Source organism: Mandrillus leucophaeus, unplaced genomic scaffold, assembly GCF_000951045.1.
Source record: "Mandrillus leucophaeus isolate KB7577 unplaced genomic scaffold, Mleu.le_1.0 Scaffold489, whole genome shotgun sequence".
In the NCBI taxonomy this organism is placed as follows: domain Eukaryota; kingdom Metazoa; phylum Chordata; class Mammalia; order Primates; family Cercopithecidae; genus Mandrillus; species Mandrillus leucophaeus.
In genome coordinates, this window is record NW_012105242.1 from 1231991 (window position 1) to 1253734 (window position 21744).

At 42.6% G+C, this 21744-nt stretch overlaps 1 protein-coding gene across 1 annotated transcript in view; it reads left to right on the forward strand.

Moving 5' to 3' along the window:
- The window catches only part of ARFGEF2 (ADP-ribosylation factor guanine nucleotide-exchange factor 2 (brefeldin A-inhibited)), a 101054-nt gene that overhangs the window by 35418 nt on the left and 43892 nt on the right, over positions 1-21744 (forward strand). Inside the window, 11 exon segments of the mRNA XM_011995403.1 lie at positions 6546-6657; positions 7197-7402; positions 10449-10533; positions 10638-10809; positions 11429-11580; positions 11700-11828; positions 13477-13635; positions 16908-17055; positions 18238-18337; positions 20353-20393; positions 20496-20665. Of these exon segments, the coding sequence (XP_011850793.1) occupies positions 6546-6657; positions 7197-7402; positions 10449-10533; positions 10638-10809; positions 11429-11580; positions 11700-11828; positions 13477-13635; positions 16908-17055; positions 18238-18337; positions 20353-20393; positions 20496-20665 (1474 nt within the window).

The window sequence follows — 21744 nt, forward strand, 5'->3', positions numbered from 1 at the left end:
AGGAAGGGATCCAGTTTCAGCTTTCTACATATGGCTAGCCAGTTTTTCCAGCACCATTTATTAAATAGGGAATCCTTTCCCCATTTCTTGTTTTTCTCAGGTTTGTCAAAGATCAGATGGCTGTAGATGTTGGTGTTACTTCTGAGGCCTCTGTTCTGTTCCATTGGTCTATCTCTTTGCTTTGGTACCAATACCACACTGTTTTGGTTACTGTAGCCTTGTAGTATAGTTTGAAGTTGAAGTCAGATAGTGTGATGCCTCCAGCTTTGTTCTTTTTGCTTAGGATTATCTTGGCAATGCGGGCTCTTTTTCGGTTCCATGTGAACTTTAAAGTAGTTTTTTCCATTTCTGTGAAGAAAGTCATTGGTAGCTTGATGGGGATGGCATTTAATCTATTACCTTGGGCGGTATGGCCATTTTCATGATATTGATTCTTCCTATCCATGAGCATGGAATGTTCTTCCATTTGTTTGTGTCCTCTTTTATTTCGTTGAGCAGTGGTTTGTAGTTCTCCTTGAAGAGGTCCTTCACATCCCTTGTAAGTTGGATTCCTAGGTATTTTATTCTCTTTCTAGCAATTGTGAATGGGAGTTCACTCACAATTTGGCTCTCCGTTTATCTCTTATTGGTGTAAAGGAATGCTTTTGATTTTTGCACATTGATTTTATATCCTAAGACTTTGCTGAAGTTGCTTATCAGCTTAAGGAGATTTTGGGCTGAGACGATGGGGTTTTCTAAACATACAATCATGTTATCTGCAAACTGGGACAATTTGACTTCCTCTTTTCCTAATTGAATACCCTTTATTTCTTTCTCTTACCTGATTGCCCTTGCCAGAACTTCCAACACTATGTTGCATAGGAGTGGTGAGAGAGTGCATCCCTGTCTTGTGCTAGTTTTCAAAGGGAATGCTTCCAGTTTTTGCCCATTCAGTATGATAACTGGCTGTGGGTTTGTCATAAATAGCTCTTATTATTTTGAGATATGTCCCATTGGTACCTAGTTTACTGAGAGTTTTTAGCACGAAGGGCTGTTGAATTTTGTCAAAGGCAAAATTTTCTGCATCTATCGAGATAATCGTGGTTTTTGTCGTTGGTTCTGTTTATGTGATGGATTACATTTATTGATTTGCATATGTTGAGCTAGCCTTGCATCCCAGGGATGAAGCCGACTTGATCATGGTGGATAAGCTTTTTGATGTGCTGCTGGATTCGATTTGCCAGTATTTTATTGAGGATTTTCGCATTGATGTTCATCAGGGATATTCGTCTAAAATTCTCTTTTTTTGTTTTGTCTGCCAGGCTGTGGTATCAGGATGATGTTGGCCTCATAAAATGAGTTAGGGAGGATTCCGTCTTTTTCTGTTGATTGGAATAGTTTCAGAAGGAATGGTACCAGCTTCTCTTTGTACCTCTGGTAGAATTCGGCTGTGAATCCATCTGGTCTTGCACTTTTTTTGGTTGGTAGGCTATTAATTATTGCCTCAATTTCAGAGCCTGTTATTGGTCTCTTCAGAGATTCAGCTTCTTCCTGGTTTAGTCTTGGAAGGGTGTATGTGTCCAGGAATTTATCCATTTCTTCTAGATTTTCTAGTTTATTTGCATAGAGGTGTTTATAGTATTCTGTCATGGTAGTTTGTATTTCTGTGGAATCAGAAAATAAAATATTGCATCTATTTGATTCTTCCCTCTTCTTCTTTATTAGTCTTGCTAGCAGTCTATCAATTTTGTTGATCTTTTTTAAAAAAACAGCTCCTGGATTCACTGATTTTTTTTGAAGGGTTTTTGTGTCTCTATCTCCTTTAGTTCTGCTGTGATCTTAGTTATTTCTTGCCTTCTGCTAGCTTTTGAATTTGTTTGCTTTTGCTTCTCTAGTTCTTTTAACTGTGAGTTAGGGTGTCAGTTTTAGATCTTTTCTACTTTCTCTTGTGGGCATTTAGTGCTATAAATTTCCCTCTACACACTACTTTAAATGTGTCCAGAGACTCTGGTACGTTGTGTCTTCGTTGTCATTGGTTTCAAATAACATCTTTGTTTCTGCCTTCATTTCGTTATTTACCCAGTAGTCATTCAGGAGCAGGTTGTTCAGTTGCCATGTAGTTGTGTGGTTTTGAGTGAGTTTCTTACTCCTGAGTTCTAATTTGATTGCATTGTGGTCTGAGAGACAGTTTGTTGTGATTTCTATTATTTTACATTTGCCGAGGAGTGCTTTACTTACAACTATGTGGTCAGTTTTGGAATAAGTGCGATGTGGTGCTGAGAAAAAGGTATATTCTGTTGATTTGGGGTAGAGAGTCTGTAGGTGTCTGTTAGGTCCGCTTGGTGCAGAGCTGAGTTCAATTGCTGGATATCCTTGTTAACTTTCTGTCTTGTTGGTATGTCTAATATTGACAGAGGGGTGTTAAAGTCTCATTATTATTGTGTGGGAGTCTAAGTCTCTTTGTAGTCTCTAAGGACTTGCTTTATGAATCTAGGTACTCCTGTATTGGGTGCATGTATATTTAGGATAGCTAGCTCTTCTTGTTAAATTGATCCCTTTACCATTATGTAATGGCCTTCTTTGTCTCTTTTGATCTTTGTTGGTTTAAGGTCTGTTTTATCAGAGACTAGGATTGCAACCCCTGCTTTTTTTTGCTTTCCATTTGCTTGATGGATCTTCCTCCATCCCTATATTTTGAGCCTCTGTGTGTCTCTGCACGTGAGATGGGTCTCCTGAAGATAGTACACTGATGGGTCTTGACTCTATCCAATTTGCCAGTCTGTGTCTTTTAATTGGGGCATTTAGCCCACTTACATTTAAAGTTAATATTGTTGTGCGTGAATTTGATCCTGTCATTATGATGTTAGCTGGTTATTTTGCCTGTTAGTTGATGCAGTTTCTTCCTAGTGTCGATGGTCTTTATACTTTGGCATGCTTTTGCAGTGACTGGTACTAGTTGTTCCTTTCCGTGTTTAGTGCTTCCTTCAGGAGCTCTTGTAAGGCAGGCCTGGTGGTGACAAAATCTTTCAGCATTTACTTGTCCAAAGGATTTTATTTCTCCTTCACTTATGAAGCTTAGTTTGGCTGGATATGAAATTCTGGGTTGAAAGTTCTTTTCTTTAAGAATGTTGAATATTGACCCCCACTCTCTTCTGGCTTGTAGAGTTTCTGCCAAGAGATCTGCTAGTAGTCCGATGGGCTCCTCTTTGTGGGTAACCCAACCTTTCTCTCTGGCTGCCCTTAACATTTTTTCCTTCATTTCAACCTTGATGAATCTGACAATTGTGTGTCTTGGAGTTGCTCTTCTCTAGGAGTATCGTTGTGGTGTTCTCTGTATTTCCTGAATTTGAAAGTTGACCTGCCTTGCTAGGTTGGGGAAGTTCTCCTGGATAATATCCTGAAGAGTGTTTTCCAACTTGATTCCATTCTCCCTGTCACTTTCAGGTATACCAATCAAATGTAGATTTGGTCTTTTCACATAGTCCCATATTTCTTGGAGGCTTTGTTTGTTTCTTTTTACTCTTTTTTCTCTAAACTTCTCTTCTCTCCTTATTTCATTAATTTGATCTTCAGTCACTGATACTCTTTCTTCCACTTGATCAAATCAGCTATTGAAGCTTGTGCATGCATCACGTAGTTCTCATGCCATGCTTTTCAGCTCCATCAGGTCATTTAAGATCTTCTCTATACTGTTTATTCTAGTTAGCCATTTGTCTAATCTTTTTTCAGGGTTCTTAGCTTCCTTGTGATGGGTTTGAACGTCCTCCTTTAGCTCGGAGAAGTTTGTTATTACCGACTTTCTGAAGCCTACTTCTGTCAGCTCGTCAAAGTCATTTTCCATCCAGTTTTGTTCTGAAACATTGCTGGGGAGCAATTGCAATCCTTTGGAAGAAAAGAGGTGTTCTGGTTTTTAGAATTTTCAGCTTTTCTGCTCTAATTTCTCCCCATCTTTGTGATTTTATCTACTTTTGGTCTTTGATACTGGTGACCTACAGATGGGGTTTTGGTGTGAATGTCCTTTTTGTTGATGTTGATGCTATTCCTTTCTGTTTGTTAAGTTTTCCTTCTAACAGTCAGGTCCCTTAGCTGCAGGTCTGTTGGAGTTTGTTGGAGGTCCACTCCAGACCCTGTTTGCCTGAGTATCACCAGCAGAGGCTGCAGAACAGCAAATATTGCTGCCTAATCCTTCCTCTGGAAGCTGCGTCCCAGAGGGGCACCCACCTGTATGAGGTGTCAGTCAGCCTCTACTGGGAGGTGTCTCCCAGTTAGGCTACATGGGGGTCAGGGACACACTTGAGGAGGCAGTCTGTCTGTTCTCAGAGCTCAAACACCATACTTGGAGAACCACTGCTCTCTTCAGAGCTGTCAGACAGGGATGTTTAAGTCTGTAGAAGTTTCTGCTGCCTTTTGTTCGCCATGCCCTGCCCACAGAGGTAGAGTCTACAGAGGCAGCAGCCCTGCAGAGCTGTGGTGGGCTCTGCCCAGTTTGAGCTTTGCTGGCTGCTTTGTTTACGTACTCAGGCTTCAGCAATGATGGACGACCATCACCCTGCCAGGCTGCTGCCTCACAGGTTGATCTCAGACTGCTGAGCTAGCAGTGAGCAAGGCTCCGTGGGCGTGGGACCTGCCGAGCCAGGCAGGGGATATAATCTCCTGGTGTGCCGTTTGCTAAGACCATTGGAAAAGCGCAGTATTTGGGCGGGAATGTCCCGATTTTCCAGGTATGGTCTGTCACGGCTTCCTTTGGCTAGGAGCGGGAGATCCCCTGACCCCTGGCGCTTCCTGAGTGAGGCGATGCCCCACCCTGCTTCAGCTCGCCCTCTGTGGGCTGCACCCACTGTCCAACCAGTCCCAGTGAGATGAACCAGGTACCTGAGTTGGAAATGCAGAAATCACCATCTTCTGCATTGATCATGCTGGGAGCTGCAGACCAGAGCTGTTCCTATTTGGCCATCTTGGAATGGAATCTTACTTGTTTTATTTATGTGTATATTTTTCTGAACCATTTCAAAGTGATTGGTAGCCATCATGAGACCTTAACCAAATCTCTTTGAAAAATAAAGGACATTCTCCCATATAACCACAGCATCATCATCACAATCATTGGTAAATCTTTATGTGTTTCTTTCCAGTCTTTTACACACATCAACACATACACAATCATATATTCCAACTTGTGAATGATTAGTTAACTTAGTAAATTCAACTTAAGAGTTGAAGTTAGAGTACTCACTTATTAACTGACATGTTCCATCTTCTCATTTCTGCTGTCACCACCCCACCTCCCTCCAGTGTATTCTGCCCACAGCAGCTAATCTTTTTAAAACATAAATCAAGTCTTATCACTCTCCTGCCTAAGTCATTCCAGGTTTCCTGTTCTGTATCGTGGCCTGACCCAGCCTCTGGCCTCCCTTGCTGATCTCATCTGCCAATTCCCTTGAGTCACACAATGTATTTTCAGTCCATTGAACACCTCCAGCTCTTTTCACCATGGTGCCTTCTGCTTAAAATTCTCTTGCCTCTTTTCATCCCTCAGACTTGGTAAAACATCTCTTCCTCAGGCCTGTAGCAACTGCACTATCTAAACAGGTCCCAAGTTAATTTCCTTCCTTGCCCCATTCATGTCTTTCATGATGCTTGCCAGTTTGTGCTTGCCCATGAATATCACCCTGCAGCTCAGGCCTGGTAAATAATAAGTTGAGTCTATACACTGGTTAGCTTTGCCTTCCTTTAACAGGAAATAAAAAATAGAATGGGCATGGTGGCTCATGCCCGTTATCCCAGCACTTTGGGAGGCCAAGGTGGGAGGATCACTTGGAGTTCCAGACCAGCCTGGTCAACACAGTGAGACCCTATCTCTTAAATTAAAAAAACAAAAACAAAAGCAAAAAAAGTAGAGAAAGAAAAAAAATAAATACAAAATAACATGCTTAACTTTGTATTTCTCTCTCAAGGAAATCCAAAAGCAGGCAGTCTCAGGCTGCTACGGTGGCTCTTAAGGACATCATAGATCCAGGCTCCTTTTATCTGTCTGCTTCACCATACTTAGCCAGAGAGGGTGATCTCATGGTATAAGATGACTGCTGGAGTACCAGCCATCCCACAAACATTCTGGAGAAGAGGAGGGAAAGAACAAAAAGAGGAAAGAGCAGACTTCCCACCTGAGTTGACTTTGTTTAAGGGTCCTTCCTAGAAGCACCCACACCACTTCTGCTCCTACCTCGCTGGCTGAAAGTTTATCACATGGCCATCCTTCATTTAAGGGAGGCAGGGAAATGTTGTTTTTATTCTACATGGCGGTGTGCCCAACTAAACATGTAGGGTTCTGTTAGTGTTGAGAAGGAGATAGTGGATATGAGGTGACAACCAGCAGACTCTGACCAGGTGTAGCTGGGTCAGAAATTGAAGACGGAATTTGGAAAAGCTGCCAGTACAGACATGACCTTGCTAGCTTATATGTAATGACATGTTCATAGTATTCTATTATAATTTATCTCAAATACCAGCTTTTGCTATCCTCCAGATTTTGAAATAAGCAACTTGTGTCCCATCTCTGCTTGAAACAGGTTCAACAAGAAACCTAAGAGGGGGATCCAGTTTCTCCAGGAGCAGGGCATGCTGGGAACGTCAATTGAAGATATAGCCCAATTCCTGCACCAGGAGGAGCGCCTGGATTCCGTAAGGCTGGGGGTGTAGCACTTGCATGTGAGTTCTGTCAGGTGATTGTGAGCCCTCACCAGTTTTAACCTCGAGATTGGCTGGCCCTGAGTACATTGTCTATTGTCCACCCCCTGGTTACAGCAGTCCTGCGTATCCCTGTGGCTAGTGTTGCAGAAAGCTCTTTGATGGGAATAAACTAGCCTCCCAGCAGGTGGCTGCATATTTGCTGGAAAAGTATCAGAGCTGGAAGTGTTCCTTGACTGCCAGAAACAGTTCTTCTGGCTGCCTCTCTACAACTAACCTCCTGAGTGTGCGCCATCATTCTCTCCATTTTAAGTCTGTTGTGCCTCCTCCTCTTCCTTCATCCATGCAGGACAGGCTGCTTCTGGAATGGGTGGGTGGGTGGACAGGTCAGGGAGTTCCCTATCTTTTTTAGCAGTCCAGCCTATTCTGGGCAGTTAGGGCCAGGCTATTCTGACTCCACCCTTTGGCTGCTGGGTTTTGCTGTGGGTTTGTATTTGACAATTTCCAGATATAAGTGAGTGTGTATGTTTTAGACCCAAGTAGGCGATTTTCTGGGAGATAGCACAAGGTTCAACAAGGAGGTGATGTATGCCTACGTGGACCAACTTGACTTCTGTGAAAAAGAATTTGTCTCAGCCCTGCGGACATTCCTAGAAGGTTTCCGCCTACCTGGGGAAGCCCAAAAGATTGACCGATTAATGGAGAAGTTTGCTGCAAGATACATAGAATGCAACCAAGGGTGAGCACTGATTTTGAGTCCCTCCCAGATCATCTGTTTGCCTGCCTCAGAACACTAATTTTAATTTGGTTGGGGTTTAATCTTTGTATATCTGTGCCAAGCAACTGAAGCGTTTGTTTACTGTGAGCCAGGCACTGTGCTAAGGGATTATTTCACGTAAGACCTCACAGCAATCTGTTTATGTCCCTATTCTATGGACAGAGAGATTGAGGACCAGAGAGGTTAACTTGCCTAAGATCACGCAGTTAAAGCCCATGCTGTTAGCAACTGTAAAAGAGTAGTTTCATAAGTTGAGAGGAGACAATTGGGCACCTCTTCCCTAATCAAAAACAGTTCCCCTGATTTAATATATGGGGTAGATCTCAAGGATATTGGTTTTTCTTTAATTACATACTGATGACAAGGTTACAGAAATAGCTACATAAGTAATAAAAACCATCAAAGTGCATGATTTTATCTGGGGACCTTTTTTGATGGGCGGTTCGTGATTTTGTAAGAAGTGGAAATAGGAAGAGGAACAAACCATTATTAAATACCCCCTGTGTATGGGCTATGCCGTGGGTTTTACATGCATTTAATTTAATGAATGGCAAGCCCAGGAATAGTATCCCTGTTTTACAGATGAGGAAATTGAGAATCTGAGAGATTAAGCAACCTGTCCAAAATTAATCAGCTAGTAAGGAGTAGAGCCAGGATTGAATATGGATTTCTGTAACTCAGAAGCTCATGTTTGGGCTGGACACAGTGGCTCTCGCCTACAATCCCAGCACTTTGGGACGCTAGAACGGGCAGATCACTTGAGGTCAGAAGTTTGAGACCAGCCTGGCCAATATGGTGAAACCACATCTCTTCCAAAAATACAAAAAAAAATTAGCTGGGTAATCCCAGCTACTCGGAGGCTGAGGCAGGACAATTGCTTGAACCTGGGAGGCAGAGGCTACAGTGAGCCAAGATTGCACCACTGCACACCAGCCTGGATGACAGAGGTAGATTCTGTCTCAAAGAAAAAAACTCATGTTCTCTCCACCGAACATTAAATTAGAAATATGTCGGCCGGGCGCGGTGGCTCACACCTGTAATCCCAGCACTTTGGGAGGCCAAGACGGGTGGATCACAAGATCAGGAGATCGAGACCATCTTGGCTAACACAGTGAAACCCCGTCTCTACTAAAAATACAAAAAAATTAGCTGGGCGTGGTAGTGGGTGCCTGTAGTCCCAGCTACTCGGAAGACTGAGGCAGGAGAATGGCGTGAACCTGGGAGGTGGAGCTTGCAGTGATCTGAGATCATGCCACTGCATTCCAGGCTGGGCAACAAAGCGAGACTCTGTCTCAAAAGAAAAAAAAATAAAAATAAAAAAATAAAGAAAGAAAGAAATATGTCTGAATATACTGTGACCATGATGTGGAAATTGTTCAGTAGAAACTATTTTTTTTGAGACAGAGGGTCTTGCTCTCTTGCCCTGGTTGGAGTACAGTGGCGTGATCACAGATCACTGCAGTCTGGATCTCCTGGGCTCGATCAGTCCTCCCACCTCAGCCTCCTGAACTGCTGGGACTACAGGTGCATGCCACTGTGCCTGGCTAATTTTTTGTATCATATTTCTGCAGAGAGAGAGTTTCACCATGTTGCCCAGTCTGGTCTTGAACTCCTAGCCTCAAGGGATCCCCCTGCCTCGAACTCCCAAAGTGGGAGATTTACAAATGTGAGCTACCACACCTGGTTGAAACATTTTAATAACCGTTTTGCCTCTCCAGTCAACTTTGTGTTCATATTAATTGCTCCCAGTCTTCCAAGTATATGGCAGGCTGTCCCCAGGAGGTGGCAGGATTGGCAAAGGCAGCATATGATCATTTTAACCAAATGGACGTTAGAACTCTCTGTGAAGGCATAATTGGATGCTGTTTACTTTAAACGTATCTCTTATGTGGACCTGGAAGCCTTGGTCTGTTTTGCTTAGTTGGTCAATATGTGACCCAGTTTCATCTCATATTAAAATACCTTTGTTGTGTTCTTCAAAATTTCTACTGTTTCTGTTATGGACAGCTTGGACAGAACAGTTTCTAGCTTCAGCCTCATATTGTATGAGGCTGTGCATCCACATGTTGCTGTCCTTCTCTTCTTGACTAAGGCAAAAATGTCAGACTTCACCAGCATATTTTTTAGAACAACATAAATATTTTCCATGGTATTTCTACTGTTCAATGTTATAATGGATAATATAGACTATAACTAACAGCTAAACAGCAGTTTTAGTCATCTTTATATCTCATGTCTAGCACAGTGCATGGCACAAAATAGATGTTCTCTGGAACAGGACAGGGTGCGGGGAGGCACTCAAGGCACTTAGTGTGTGAAATGTGGTGAGTTGCCCTCTCAGGGTCGGCACCAAGTGTAAGATCTCCTGACCTGCTCACTTGCCTCGCCCTAGTCTTGGCCCCAGATGCTTCTTAGAGTCTTTTAAAAAAAATTATTTGAAATTGCTTTATTCAAAGAAGGCTAAATTTTTATTATTTATTTATTTATTTATTTATTTATTTATTTATTTTGAGACCGTCTCACTCTGTCACCCAGGTTGGAGTGCAGTAGCGCAGTCTCGGCTCACTGCAACCTTCACCTCCCAGTTTCAGGCGATTCTTCTGCCTCAGCCTCCTGAATAGCTGAAATTATGGGCAGCTGCCACCACTCCCAGCTAAGTTTTGTATTTTTAGTAGAGACGGGGTTTCACCATGTTGGCCAGGCTGGGCTCGAACTCCTGACCTCAGGTGATCCACCCACCTCTGCCTCCCAAAGTGCTGGGATGACAGGCCTGAGCCACCACGCCCTGCCAAAGAAGCCTAAAATTTGATACAGATTGTTAATGAGCTTTTTCTACACTCTGGGTTGCTAAGTCTTGTTCAGTGATGATGAAAGCGTAAAAACTCTTGCCTCATTTGGAATCAAGGGGAGTAATCGGCTGCTTTTCTCATGAAATGTGTCTCTGTTAGCATTGTATCTTCTAAACCTCATCACTATGAATATTGATATCTCGAATTTTTTTCTCCAGGCAAACTCTGTTTGCTAGTGCTGACACTGCTTATGTCCTAGCATATTCAATTATTATGCTAACTACAGACTTGCACAGTCCTCAGGTAAAGTAGTTCAATGATTTACATGTTGTAGTAGCTAAATAAGTGGCTTTACTTGGGCGATTGAATGTTTTTGAAATGGTTTTTAATTTTTTTTAAAATTACAGGTAAAAAATAAAATGACAAAAGAGCAGTATATTAAAATGAATCGGGGTATCAATGATAGTAAAGATCTGCCAGAAGAGTATCTCTCAAGCATCTATGAAGAGATAGAAGGCAAGAAAATTGCAATGAAAGAAACAAAAGAGCTCACGATTGCAACCAAATCTACTAAGCAGAGTAAGGTCTAATGGCAAATTATTTCTTTTAGTTCTAATTTGTTAGTGTATCAGAGTGCATGATTAGATACTCTGGTGATAAATTTAATGTGCATATCTAGATATCTGAATAGGAAATGTGATTGAACTAATTATTGTGATTATGTTAGGTCTTTTATCATGTCACTGTCTTGCTAGATTTCTGATGAGGAGCAAGAAGGAATTTGAAATTAGTAATCTGAGAACTAAATTACTCCCAAAAAGTGTTCCTTAAAACTTCACTTTAATTCAGTGGTGATTGTGCCCACCTTGATTAGAATTCTATTAGTTATGGCCCCTGGGGAGCTGTCAGTTTCACTGTTTGAGAAGCAGCAAAGGGTAGTGGTTTAGAGTGCAGGCTCTAGAGCCACACTGCCTTAGATCAAGTCCCAGCTCCTCTACTTAGTAATTGTATGACCCTGGGCAAGTGACTTACCTGCTCATTTTTCCCATCTGTTAAATGGTAATAATATTTGTAACGGATTCACGAGATGGTTGGGAGGATTTAGGAGTTAATCATTGTGTATCTTTTGAAACAGTGCATGGCATGTAGCCAGCCCTCAGTGATGGCTGGCCACACCTATCGTGCTCTTACTTTATAGATGTAGCTAGTGAAAAGCAGCGGCGGCTCCTGTACAACTTAGAGATGGAGCAAATGGCTAAAACAGCCAAAGCTCTGATGGAGGCTGTGAGCCATGCAAAAGCCCCATTTACGAGTGCCACTCACCTGGACCACGTCCGCCCAATGTTCAAAGTGAGTATCCTGAGAACTTAGCAAGCATGTGGCTAAGCCTGATTCTGAAGCTGGCCAGCTAGAAGTACTCTTTCCACGCTGAAACTCTGGATGTTACTGAAACCTTCCTTCCTTGATAGCTGGTGTGGACGCCACTATTGGCAGCCTACAGCATCGGACTCCAGAACTGTGACGACACTGAAGTGGCCTCCTTGTGTTTGGAAGGTATCCGATGTGCAATCCGAATTGCCTGCATCTTTGGAATGCAGGTAGGTGTTAAGTCAGCAGCGCTCCAGAGATACTGGTGGGTTGTGTTCTTTTAGATTTGGCAAAACTTAGAAATGATCAGAAATTTTCAGTTAATCAAGAGTCTTAGCAAACTACTTACTCATGCCTACTGACAAGAAATCCATAGCTTTGTGATGACAGCTCATTAGGGGCAAAAATGGAGATACGGATTAAAACTGTCTTTAAGAATGGGTAGGCTGGGCACGGTGGCTCACGCCTATAATCCCAGCACTTTGGGAGACCGAGGCAGGCAGATCACCTCAGGTCGGGAGTTCGAGACCCGCCTGACCAACATGGAGAAACCCCGTCTCTACTAAAAATACAAAATTAGCCGGGCGTGGTGGTACGTGCCTGTAATCCCAGCTACTCGGGAGGCTGAGGCAGGAGACTGGCTTGAACCCAGGAGGTAGAGGTTGCGGTGAGCCGAGATTGCACCATTGCACTCCAGCCTGGGCAATAAGAACGAAACTCCATCTCCAAAAAAAATAAGGACAGGTAGTGTCCAAGCTACTTGACTGGCTTAGACAAAACAGACTTCCTGTTCATCTGCCTAAGTTGCCTGCTTTGGTGCTTAAAAATACTATTTTCTTGTTGTTGTTGTTGTTTTTTTTTTTTTTGAGATGGAGTCTCGCTCTGTCGCCCAGGCTGGAGTGCAGTGGAGAGATCTCGGCTCACTGCAAGCTCTGCCTCCTGGGTTCATGCCATTCTCCTGCCTCAGCCTCCCGAGTAGCTGGGACCACAGGCTCACACCACCATGTCTGGCTAACTTTGTATTTTTTAGTAGAAACAGAGTTTCACCATGTTGGCCAGGCTGGTCTCGAACTCCTGACCTCGTGATCTGCCCGCCTCGGCCTCCCAAAGTGCTGGAATTACAGGCCTGAGCCACCGTACCCGGCCAATAGTATTTTCTTTTTAACATCAGTTTTTATAATAATTTCCCATATTTCCAACTCCTCCCTGAAGAATATGAATATGTCTGTAAACCTTTTGAAACTTGAAAAGTTCAAGCAAATAAATGTAATTCTGAAACTGTTATGAAATTAGGAGGTTGGCAATCCCATGCATCACTTTGTAAGTCAGAAGTTGCACCCCATTTATTCTTACAAACTCAATCTTCTGTTCCCATTCATTTTGCAGTTAGACATTTTCTTTTATACCAAGACCACAAGCTTTGAAGTTAGACCATCTAGTTTTCAAACCCCTGCTCTGCCCCTTCTCCAACCATGTGACACTGGCTCACCTAATGTCTCTCCAAGACACCAATTCACTTCCTCATTTGTAAACTTGAGAAAACAGACCTGCCTGTCAGAATTGTTGCAGATGTCAATGTATATGACAGTCTTAGCATTCAACAGACATAGTGGAACATGGGCCAGGTAAGTTTGACTGAAGTCAATTAGAAAGGAGAGAGCTGCTTCTCAAACATGTGGCAGTGCATAGATAGCCTCTGCAAGATGTTCCAAAAGCAAGAGGGCATTAGCATGGAATAACTGTTGTGCTAATGTGCAGAAAGCCAGTCAATGTGCATACAAAAGGTATCAGAGAAGCCCAGTGTGCCAGCCCTGCAGATGTGAGAATGGCCACACTACGGTTGGAGTCACAGTGTTCTCTCTTTGGCTTCTGTTACAGCTGGAACGAGATGCCTATGTTCAGGCTCTTGCTCGCTTCTCCCTGCTCACAGCCAGCTCCAGCATCACAGAAATGAAGCAGAAAAACATCGACACCATTAAGACACTTATCACAGTGGCTCACACCGATGGCAACTACCTTGGGAATTCCTGGCATGAGGTATGTGTCTCTTTGAATTGCCTTTTCTCAGTTAGGATGACTCCTGGCTTCTTTTCTTCATTGTTGATCTAATTTGGTCAGTTCCGTTTTTCTTGAAGTCAAGCCTCACTGTGCCTCGTGTATCTGAAAGTCACCCTCTCTGGGGCTATGAAAGGTGGGGGTGAGTTCAGGTGCACCAGCTCACAGTGAGCACCCTTGCACCCAGCAGCCAGTGTCCCCCATGAAGTGTACTTCTGTTGTTGCAACTTTCTTTCCATATTAGCGCCACTTTTTTTTGTTTTGTTTTGTTTTTTAGTCCTTATGGACCTCTTGGGAGCTTGGGAGCTCCTATCATCAATGTGTAATTTTAAGACAAAGCTAGGAGCCTGATTAGAAATGGTTGACAGTCACGATGAGCTGTTAGGGAGAGTGCCAGTGAGTTCACTCATTTTTAAAACAGTATTCTAAGATTCTCACGCAAGGATATAGTTACTTATGCGTACAACAATGTATTTAAAAGGATATTTGCTGCAGTTTTAGTTTTTCTGGGGAAAAGGGCTAAAAAGAGCTAGATGTCCCAACAATAGAAGACATTGCTACTTCTTTAAAAAGGTATGGTACAGCATTTTTTAGAATGTTATGTGGCCATCTAAAATAATGTTGTGGAAAAGAAAGACAGGCAGATAGTGTATGCTCTCTGATGGAAGTACACAATACTACCTAAGAAATGTTCTAGCCCCAACTCAAATGTGAATCGATTCAAGCCTATATTGCCAGTTTATAGGAAATATAGTGGACAGAGAAACATGTTAGATACGAGGGTGCAGCTTGGAAATTCTAGGTGTGACAGACCTGCAGAGCAGATGACCAGGTTTTTCAGCAAATAGATTGCAAGAAAAATAAGTGGAAGAGAGGAGGGTTCCCTAGGAATTAAAAGAGATTTCAGAAAAGAAGATAAAAGATGGTATTAAAGACTATTGTGGGAAAATGGTCACAATAAAATTACAAGTTGTTATAAGACATTGCGAGGCATTGTCTCTCGTGGCAAAATACACAGAGAATGAAGTTTGAAAGGACAGACCAAAGCGTTAACATTCTGTCTGAGAGAGAGAATTATGGAAACTGTTTTGTTCTTTTTTTTTTCTTAATTTCTAATTTTTTCTACCATCTGCATGTATTACTTTTTTGTTTAGAGAGAAAACTGTGAAAGAATAGAGATGAGGCTATGAAGAATGTAAAGGACAGTTTGACATAGAAAGAAAATTGCTGTCATCCTTCTTCCCCATGTGGACCACATGGCTCAGAGTAAAGGCCCTAGAGCCCGGCAACTGGGGTCCGATTTGGGGCTCCACCTCTTCCTGCCTGGATGGCGTAGGCAGGTTACTTAGTCACCGAGTCCCACCTTCTTCATCTCTACAATCTTTATAGGGTGGTTGTGAGAATGAACAGGGCTTGGGACTATTTGGCAAGTAGTTAAGAATTCAATAGTGTTACCTGCTGTCATCTCTGTGGCACATGGCTTTGCCCCTCTTCACCAGCGTTTCCCCTGTCTGTCACAATTCTGAGTAGTCCATGTTAGAAATAACTGAGTTATAGCTGGGCACAGTGGCTTACACCTGTAATCCCAGCACTTTTGGAGGTTGAGGCAGAAGGATTGCTTGAGGCCAGGAGTTCCAGGCCAGCCTGGGCAACATAGCAAGACCCCATATCTTAAAAAAATTTTTTTTAAATTAGCTAGGCATGCTGGTGCATGCCTGTAGTCCCAGCTACTCAGGAGGCTGAGGCAGCAGGATTGCTTGAGCCCAGGAGTTCAAAGCTGTAGTGAGTCATGATTGCACTACTGCACTCCAGCCTGGGCAACAGACCAAGACCTTGTCTCTAAAAGAAAAAAATACATATTTTGAGTTGTGTGCTTTTAAAAATCATTTCCTGCCTTCTAAGGAGCCATAATACCTAGACAATCAATGAATAGTTGCTTTTTCTTCTAAAACATTTTTTTAGCCTGGGAGATATTATCAATATGAGGTTCCTGCTGCCTGCCAAGTATATGGCAGAATCTAGAAATGTTAAAAACTAATTAGCTACCTCTGTGGTTGTCAGAAGCCCTGAGAAATCAGCTTGGAACTAATAAGCCCTTGACCTTTCAGTATTGGTGACACACTTGAGATTCCAGCTGTCCACAGCTTCTGCAAAAGGGACAGCATTACTAGCTTACTAATAATAATTTAATAGTATCATGCTGTGTGAAGAAATCAGGGGATGATTCTCCTTTGGTGGAATTAAGTCTATTTCTCAGTCAAGAGGAAAGCAATTTATAAGTAAAGATACTCGACACTGCTCAGTGGTATAGTGGAGTATACTGGACGCCTGGACCCTGGGACTGAATTGTAAGGTAAGCGTAAAAAGCAACACTGAGGTTCAATGAGAAGTTCCCATGAAAATTCCGTAGGGTTTCCCTGGAGGTCTACGTGCCATTCCTCAGTAAGTTTCATGTAGCCAGTGTTTCCTCTGACAGAAGTTGGGACTAGTTTCTCTTTCTACGGCTGAGCTTCAGGTGGGAGAGGGCCCGTGTGCAGATGTGCGACCTCAAGCACCAGAGGTGCCCCTCAGGACCAGGAGATCCAGCCTCATCTCCCACTGCATGCCTGCTGTACAGCATATTCTCATTCCTTTAGTTAAACCAATTAACGATTGCCAATGATTTTAAGTGCTAGGGACTTAAGTGTTCAGCAGTGAACAAGACAGAGTTAATGTCCTCTTGGCATCTAAGGCAGGAAACAAATAAATATATGGTCTAATGCCAAAAAGTGGTACTAAGAAAAAAGAAGTATGAGCAGTGCATGGTAATGGGAAGGTATGCTCTCACAAGAAAGATCTCTCTGAGAGGGACACACGTGTCTGAGCTGGGAATTGAAGGAGTGAGCCATGGGGAGACAACATCCCAGGCATAAGGAGCAGTGAGTGCAAAGGCCCTGGGGTAGGACAAGAGATGACAAGTTAAAGGAGCAACACTGAGGCCAGTGAGGCTGGTATCTTGTCGTCTCATGAGGAGAGTGGAAAAAGGAGGTGGGGGTGACTAAATGATGTGCCTATTAAGTGGCATGGTGGGAGGAATTCCCCCGCCCCAGTCAAATGCTTTTTCTCTCTTTATTGAGAGTTGCTAAATTTGCATAAACATCTATATGGCATAACTCCATTGAACCAACTTTTTTTTAACGACTAACTTAAGATTACAGTGCCCTTTTTCTAGCTGTAAGGTGGGAACTCATTTCTTCATACCTTCTTTCTCTTAGATCTTGAAATGCATCAGCCAGCTGGAGCTCGCTCAGCTGATAGGAACTGGTGTGAAGACGCGCTACCTGTCTGGATCCGGGCGTGAAAGAGAAGGGAGCCTGAAGGGCCACACATTGGCAGGAGAAGAGTTCATGGGCCTTGGCCTCGGTAAGACACCAGGCCCCCCAGCTGACAGTCACAGATTTGCAAGCTAATGGGGATGAAACCCTTCTTGTCTCGTCAGGACTGTCATGTAAACCATCTCTTCTTTTTGTGCCATCTGACAGTGTATTCATGAATGCAAGTGGACATGCTGCTTCAGCTCCCTTAATTGTGATTAAACTGTTGAGTAGAATGTCTATTTTACCAAAGTCAGTAGGGTGCATTACTTTTCTTTATATACCTGTATTGGGGAGAAAAACTATTTGCTTTAAAATGACCAAATCTCTAGTGACTGGCATTAGAGGGGTGTGTATTTGTGTCTCTAGATTTTAAAGGGTAGATTCAACATTTCTTCCATCTTTATTGGGGGGGGGCTTGTATTAGACAGTATTCTTATGCAAGTAGAATTATTTCTCTGGCTATACATTGGATTGAGAGACTCTTCTGATAGATGTAACATAGTAATAATAGTAAATAGGGCAAACAAATGTGCCACATCATATTCTGAGCACTCAGTTTATATATTTTGACTAATTTCATGCTCATAACAATCCAATGAGAACAGGGACTGTTACCTTCCCAATTTTGTAATTGAGAAAACTGAGGCATGGGGTGAAAAAATATGAGCAACATCATACTGCAAAGGAGTGTCAGTGGTAGGATTCAAGCCCCAAGCCATCCAACTACAGAGTGTACGCTTCTAGGTCCCATTTAATGAATGGAATAGTACACTGTCATGGTTAAAAGTATGGACTGGAAAATGGGGAATTGTAATAGCATGCACTTCTTAGGGTACTCGTGAGGATGAGTGGAATGAAATTCTGTGAAGCGCACCAAGCATTCAGCAGGTGTGAGCCATTGCATGTTCTAGGAGCTCTGGATTAGTATCAGTTGATTCCAATTTGTTTTCCTAAATATAGGCCTTTAATACTACAAAAAGGTAAAAGATTATAGAGAAAGATAGATGGCTGGTACAAACAAGAAAGCTTATACTAAGGATATGTTTTAAATGCCAAATGCCAAAACATAACTTTACTTTTATCATCAGTGGGTTTTTGTTTGTTTTTTGAACTTGCAGAATCTTTCCCATTTATGTCCTGTGTCCCTGCACGTTGACATAACAGGATGCTTTGTTCTAAATACTTGACTGTTTTTGAAGTACTGCTGATGTTGTGCATTGTGTTTCAGGTAATTTGGTGAGTGGTGGAGTGGATAAAAGACAGATGGCCAGCTTCCAAGAATCGGTTGGTGAGACCAGCTCACAGAGTGTAGTTGTAGCTGTGGACAGGTAATGATTTTATTCTTCAGTGACCCTGAACTACCCAGTGGTTTGGTGGCCTCTCTGTAGTTACTGGACATGAATGATTCCTAATTTGTTTAACTGATACAAGTGTTGTTAGCTACAAATTGCCTAAGCGTCACATTTATTTGCATTTTGACCTTTTAGAAAAGTTATAACTTTAACATTGTGACAAATTATGTCAAAAATAAGAGTTTATATTGATATTTAAGTTACCTTGTTTCCTTAGTAGAGATTATTTTTTTAAAAATCGCAAGAAGAGTTTGGGATTAAAAGCCTACCCGTGCTCACGCCTGTAATCCCAGCACTTTGGGAGGCTGAGGTGAGCGGATCACGAGGTCAGGAAATTGAGACCATCCTGGCCAACATGGTGAAACCCTGTCTCTACTAAAATACAAAATCAAAAAAATTAGCCGGGCATGGTGGCACATGCCTGTAATCCCAGCTACCGGGGAGCCTGAGGCAGGGGAATATCTTGAACCCAGGAGGCAGAGGTTGTAGTGGGCCAAGATCGTGCCATTGCACTCCAGCCTAGGCGACAGCGTGAGACTCTATCTCAAAAAAAAAAGAAAAAAAAAGCCTACCCACGAATGAGAGTTGGCTGAGTTGACAGGTACCTTTTTTTTTTCTTTCCCCTCAAAACTTTTCTATTATTTCTCTTTACTCAAAACTTGACCTAAAACTCCAGGAGAGATATTTCCCATAAAGAAGCTTCGTACTTATTAACAATCACTCTCCATTTCCTTTTCTTTCCTTCTCCCATTCCTTAGTCACTGTAACCTGATCTACAGATTTGCCTGTTCTGGACATTGTCTCATTGTCCATCTTTCCCTTTTTATTTTATTATTTTAATATCATATTCTATTAACCACGTGGTTTCCTTATACCAACATCTTTCCCTTTAATTCTATCCTTTTTTGACTCATGTATGTTGCCTCTGTTGTTAAGTGCCTATAATGTCATGTCTTTTTTGTTCCCGTCTTCTCCATTATTATGGCCTTCTTTGTGTTAAATAGATATTTTCTAGTATATCATTTTACTTCTGGTCATTTCTTTTACTGTATCTTATGTATTGATTGATTAATTGATTGATTGAGACAGTCTCGCTCTGTCACCCAGTCTGGAGTGCAGTGGTGCGATCTTGGCTCACTGCAACCTCTGCCTCCCAGGTTTAAGCGATTCTCCTGCCTCAGCCTCCCAAGTAGCTGGGATTACAGGCATGCACCACCATGCCCAGCCAATTTTTATATTTTTAGTAGAGACAGCGTTTCACCATGTTGGCCAGGCTGGGCTCGAACTCCTGACCTCAAGTGATCTACCTGACTTGGCCTCCCAAAGTGCTGGGATTATAGGCATGAGCCACTGCACCTAGGCTTCCCCGTCTTTTGATGTGTCACTTTCTCTTCTGCTCACTATAGGCTTTTCTGCTTTCAACTCAGTTCACTTTCCTTGAACTGTTCTATACTTCTAATACCACATCGTTTATTTCGGTGGAGGTGTCAGACCTGATGTTTCCTCTCTGCCTTGTCTGAGAGTTTGAGAAACTTCATCTTACAAATCTAATTAAAAAGAAAACTGTGTGACCAGAGGTCATCTGGCTTTTATGCCCAGTGCTAAGACAGAAGCAGAATTGCCCTCAGGCTACCAAATCTAATGTTTGTTTTTAATTTGTTTATTTTTTCTGTTTTGAGACAGAGTCTGGCTCTGTTGCCCAGGCCGGAGTGCAGTGGCGCAATCTCAGCTCACTGCAACCTCTGCCTCCGAGTTCAAGCGATTCTTCTGCTTCAGCCTCCCAAGTAGCTGGGATTACAGGTGCCCGCCACCACGCCCGGCTAATTTTTTGTATTTTTAGTAGAGACACAGTTTCACCATGTTGGCCAGGCTGGTTTTGAACTCCTGACCTCAAGCGATCCACTCTCCTCGGCCTCCCAAAGTGCTAAGATTACAGGTGTGAGCCACCACACCCGGCCTAATGTTTATTTTGTCTGGAATTATCTTCCTAGAATTTTTACTGGATCTACCAGACTGGATGGAAATGCAATAGGTATGTATTTGACTTACCTGTGACAACTGCAGAAGCCTCATGCTGTGACCGTCTGACTGTTCCTAACGAGGCTTTGCGTGTGTTGTTGGGTCTGGCCTGTAGTTGACTTTGTCCGCTGGCTGTGTGCTGTGTCCATGGATGAACTGGCTTCCCCCCACCATCCTCGCATGTTCAGCTTGCAGAAGATTGTGGAGATATCATACTACAACATGAATCGGATCCGACTGCAGTGGTCTCGAATATGGCATGTGATTGGAGATCACTTCAATAAGGTAACTCTTCAAATTTAAAAACCATTCCTGTTTAAAAAAAAAAAAAAAAGTGATAAATAATTTGCCCAGTCTTTTAGATGCCTCTAATTCATTTTCCCTGTGGAGTCAAGGACAGCTTGATAGGAATAGTATCACACTTACATATTGGTAGAATTCATGTAGAATGAATTAAAAATTCAGTGGTATTGAAAATACTTTAATATCCCACATGCAGGATGTTGGCTAAGACTACAAAGATTATTACAGTCACTGGACAAATACACTGATGCTTGCTTGGAAGCATTGTGAAATGAAATCCAGAAAGGCCTTTTAAATAACCTAATGTTAAGTTACGTTCCAGGTAGTTTCACTCTTCAGTGTCACTGCTTCTTGTACTCTGGCACCCATTGCCACCATTCTTCTGAAACTTTTGTTGAAAAAATTAATATTTGGGCCAGGCACGGTGCCTCACGCCTGTAATCCCAGCACTTTGAGAGGCCAAGATGGGTGGATCACGAGGTCAGGAGTTCGAGACCAGCCTGGCCAACATAGTGAAACCCCGTCTCTATTAAAAATACAAAAAAATTAGCCAGGCATGGTGGTGTCTGCCTATAATCCCAGCTAATAGGCTGAGGCAGGAGAATCGCTTGAACCTGGGAGACAGAAGTTGCAGTGAGTCGAGATTGCACCACTGCACTCCAGCCTGGGCAACAGAGCAAGACTCCGTCTCAGGAAAAAAAAAAAAAAATTAATAATTGTTTTTAAATCAGTAACAAGCCAAAGACACGTCTGGGTTCTAAAACTGACAACTGTTGGGTATAAACCAGACTGAACTTCTTCCTTGTTATCAGAGGTTTTATTATATACATACAGATATATGCACACATGTTGAATAAATAAAATGTCAGATATGTGTTTTATCACAGCAAAAAAAACTGGGAACAAAGTGATCAAAAGAAATTTACGTGGCTGGGGACGGTGGCTCACGCCTGTAATCCCAGCACTTTGGGAGGCCGAGGCGGGTAGATCACGAGGTCAGGAGATTGAGACTGTCCTGGCCAACACCGTGGAACACCGTCTCTACTAAAAGTACAAAAATT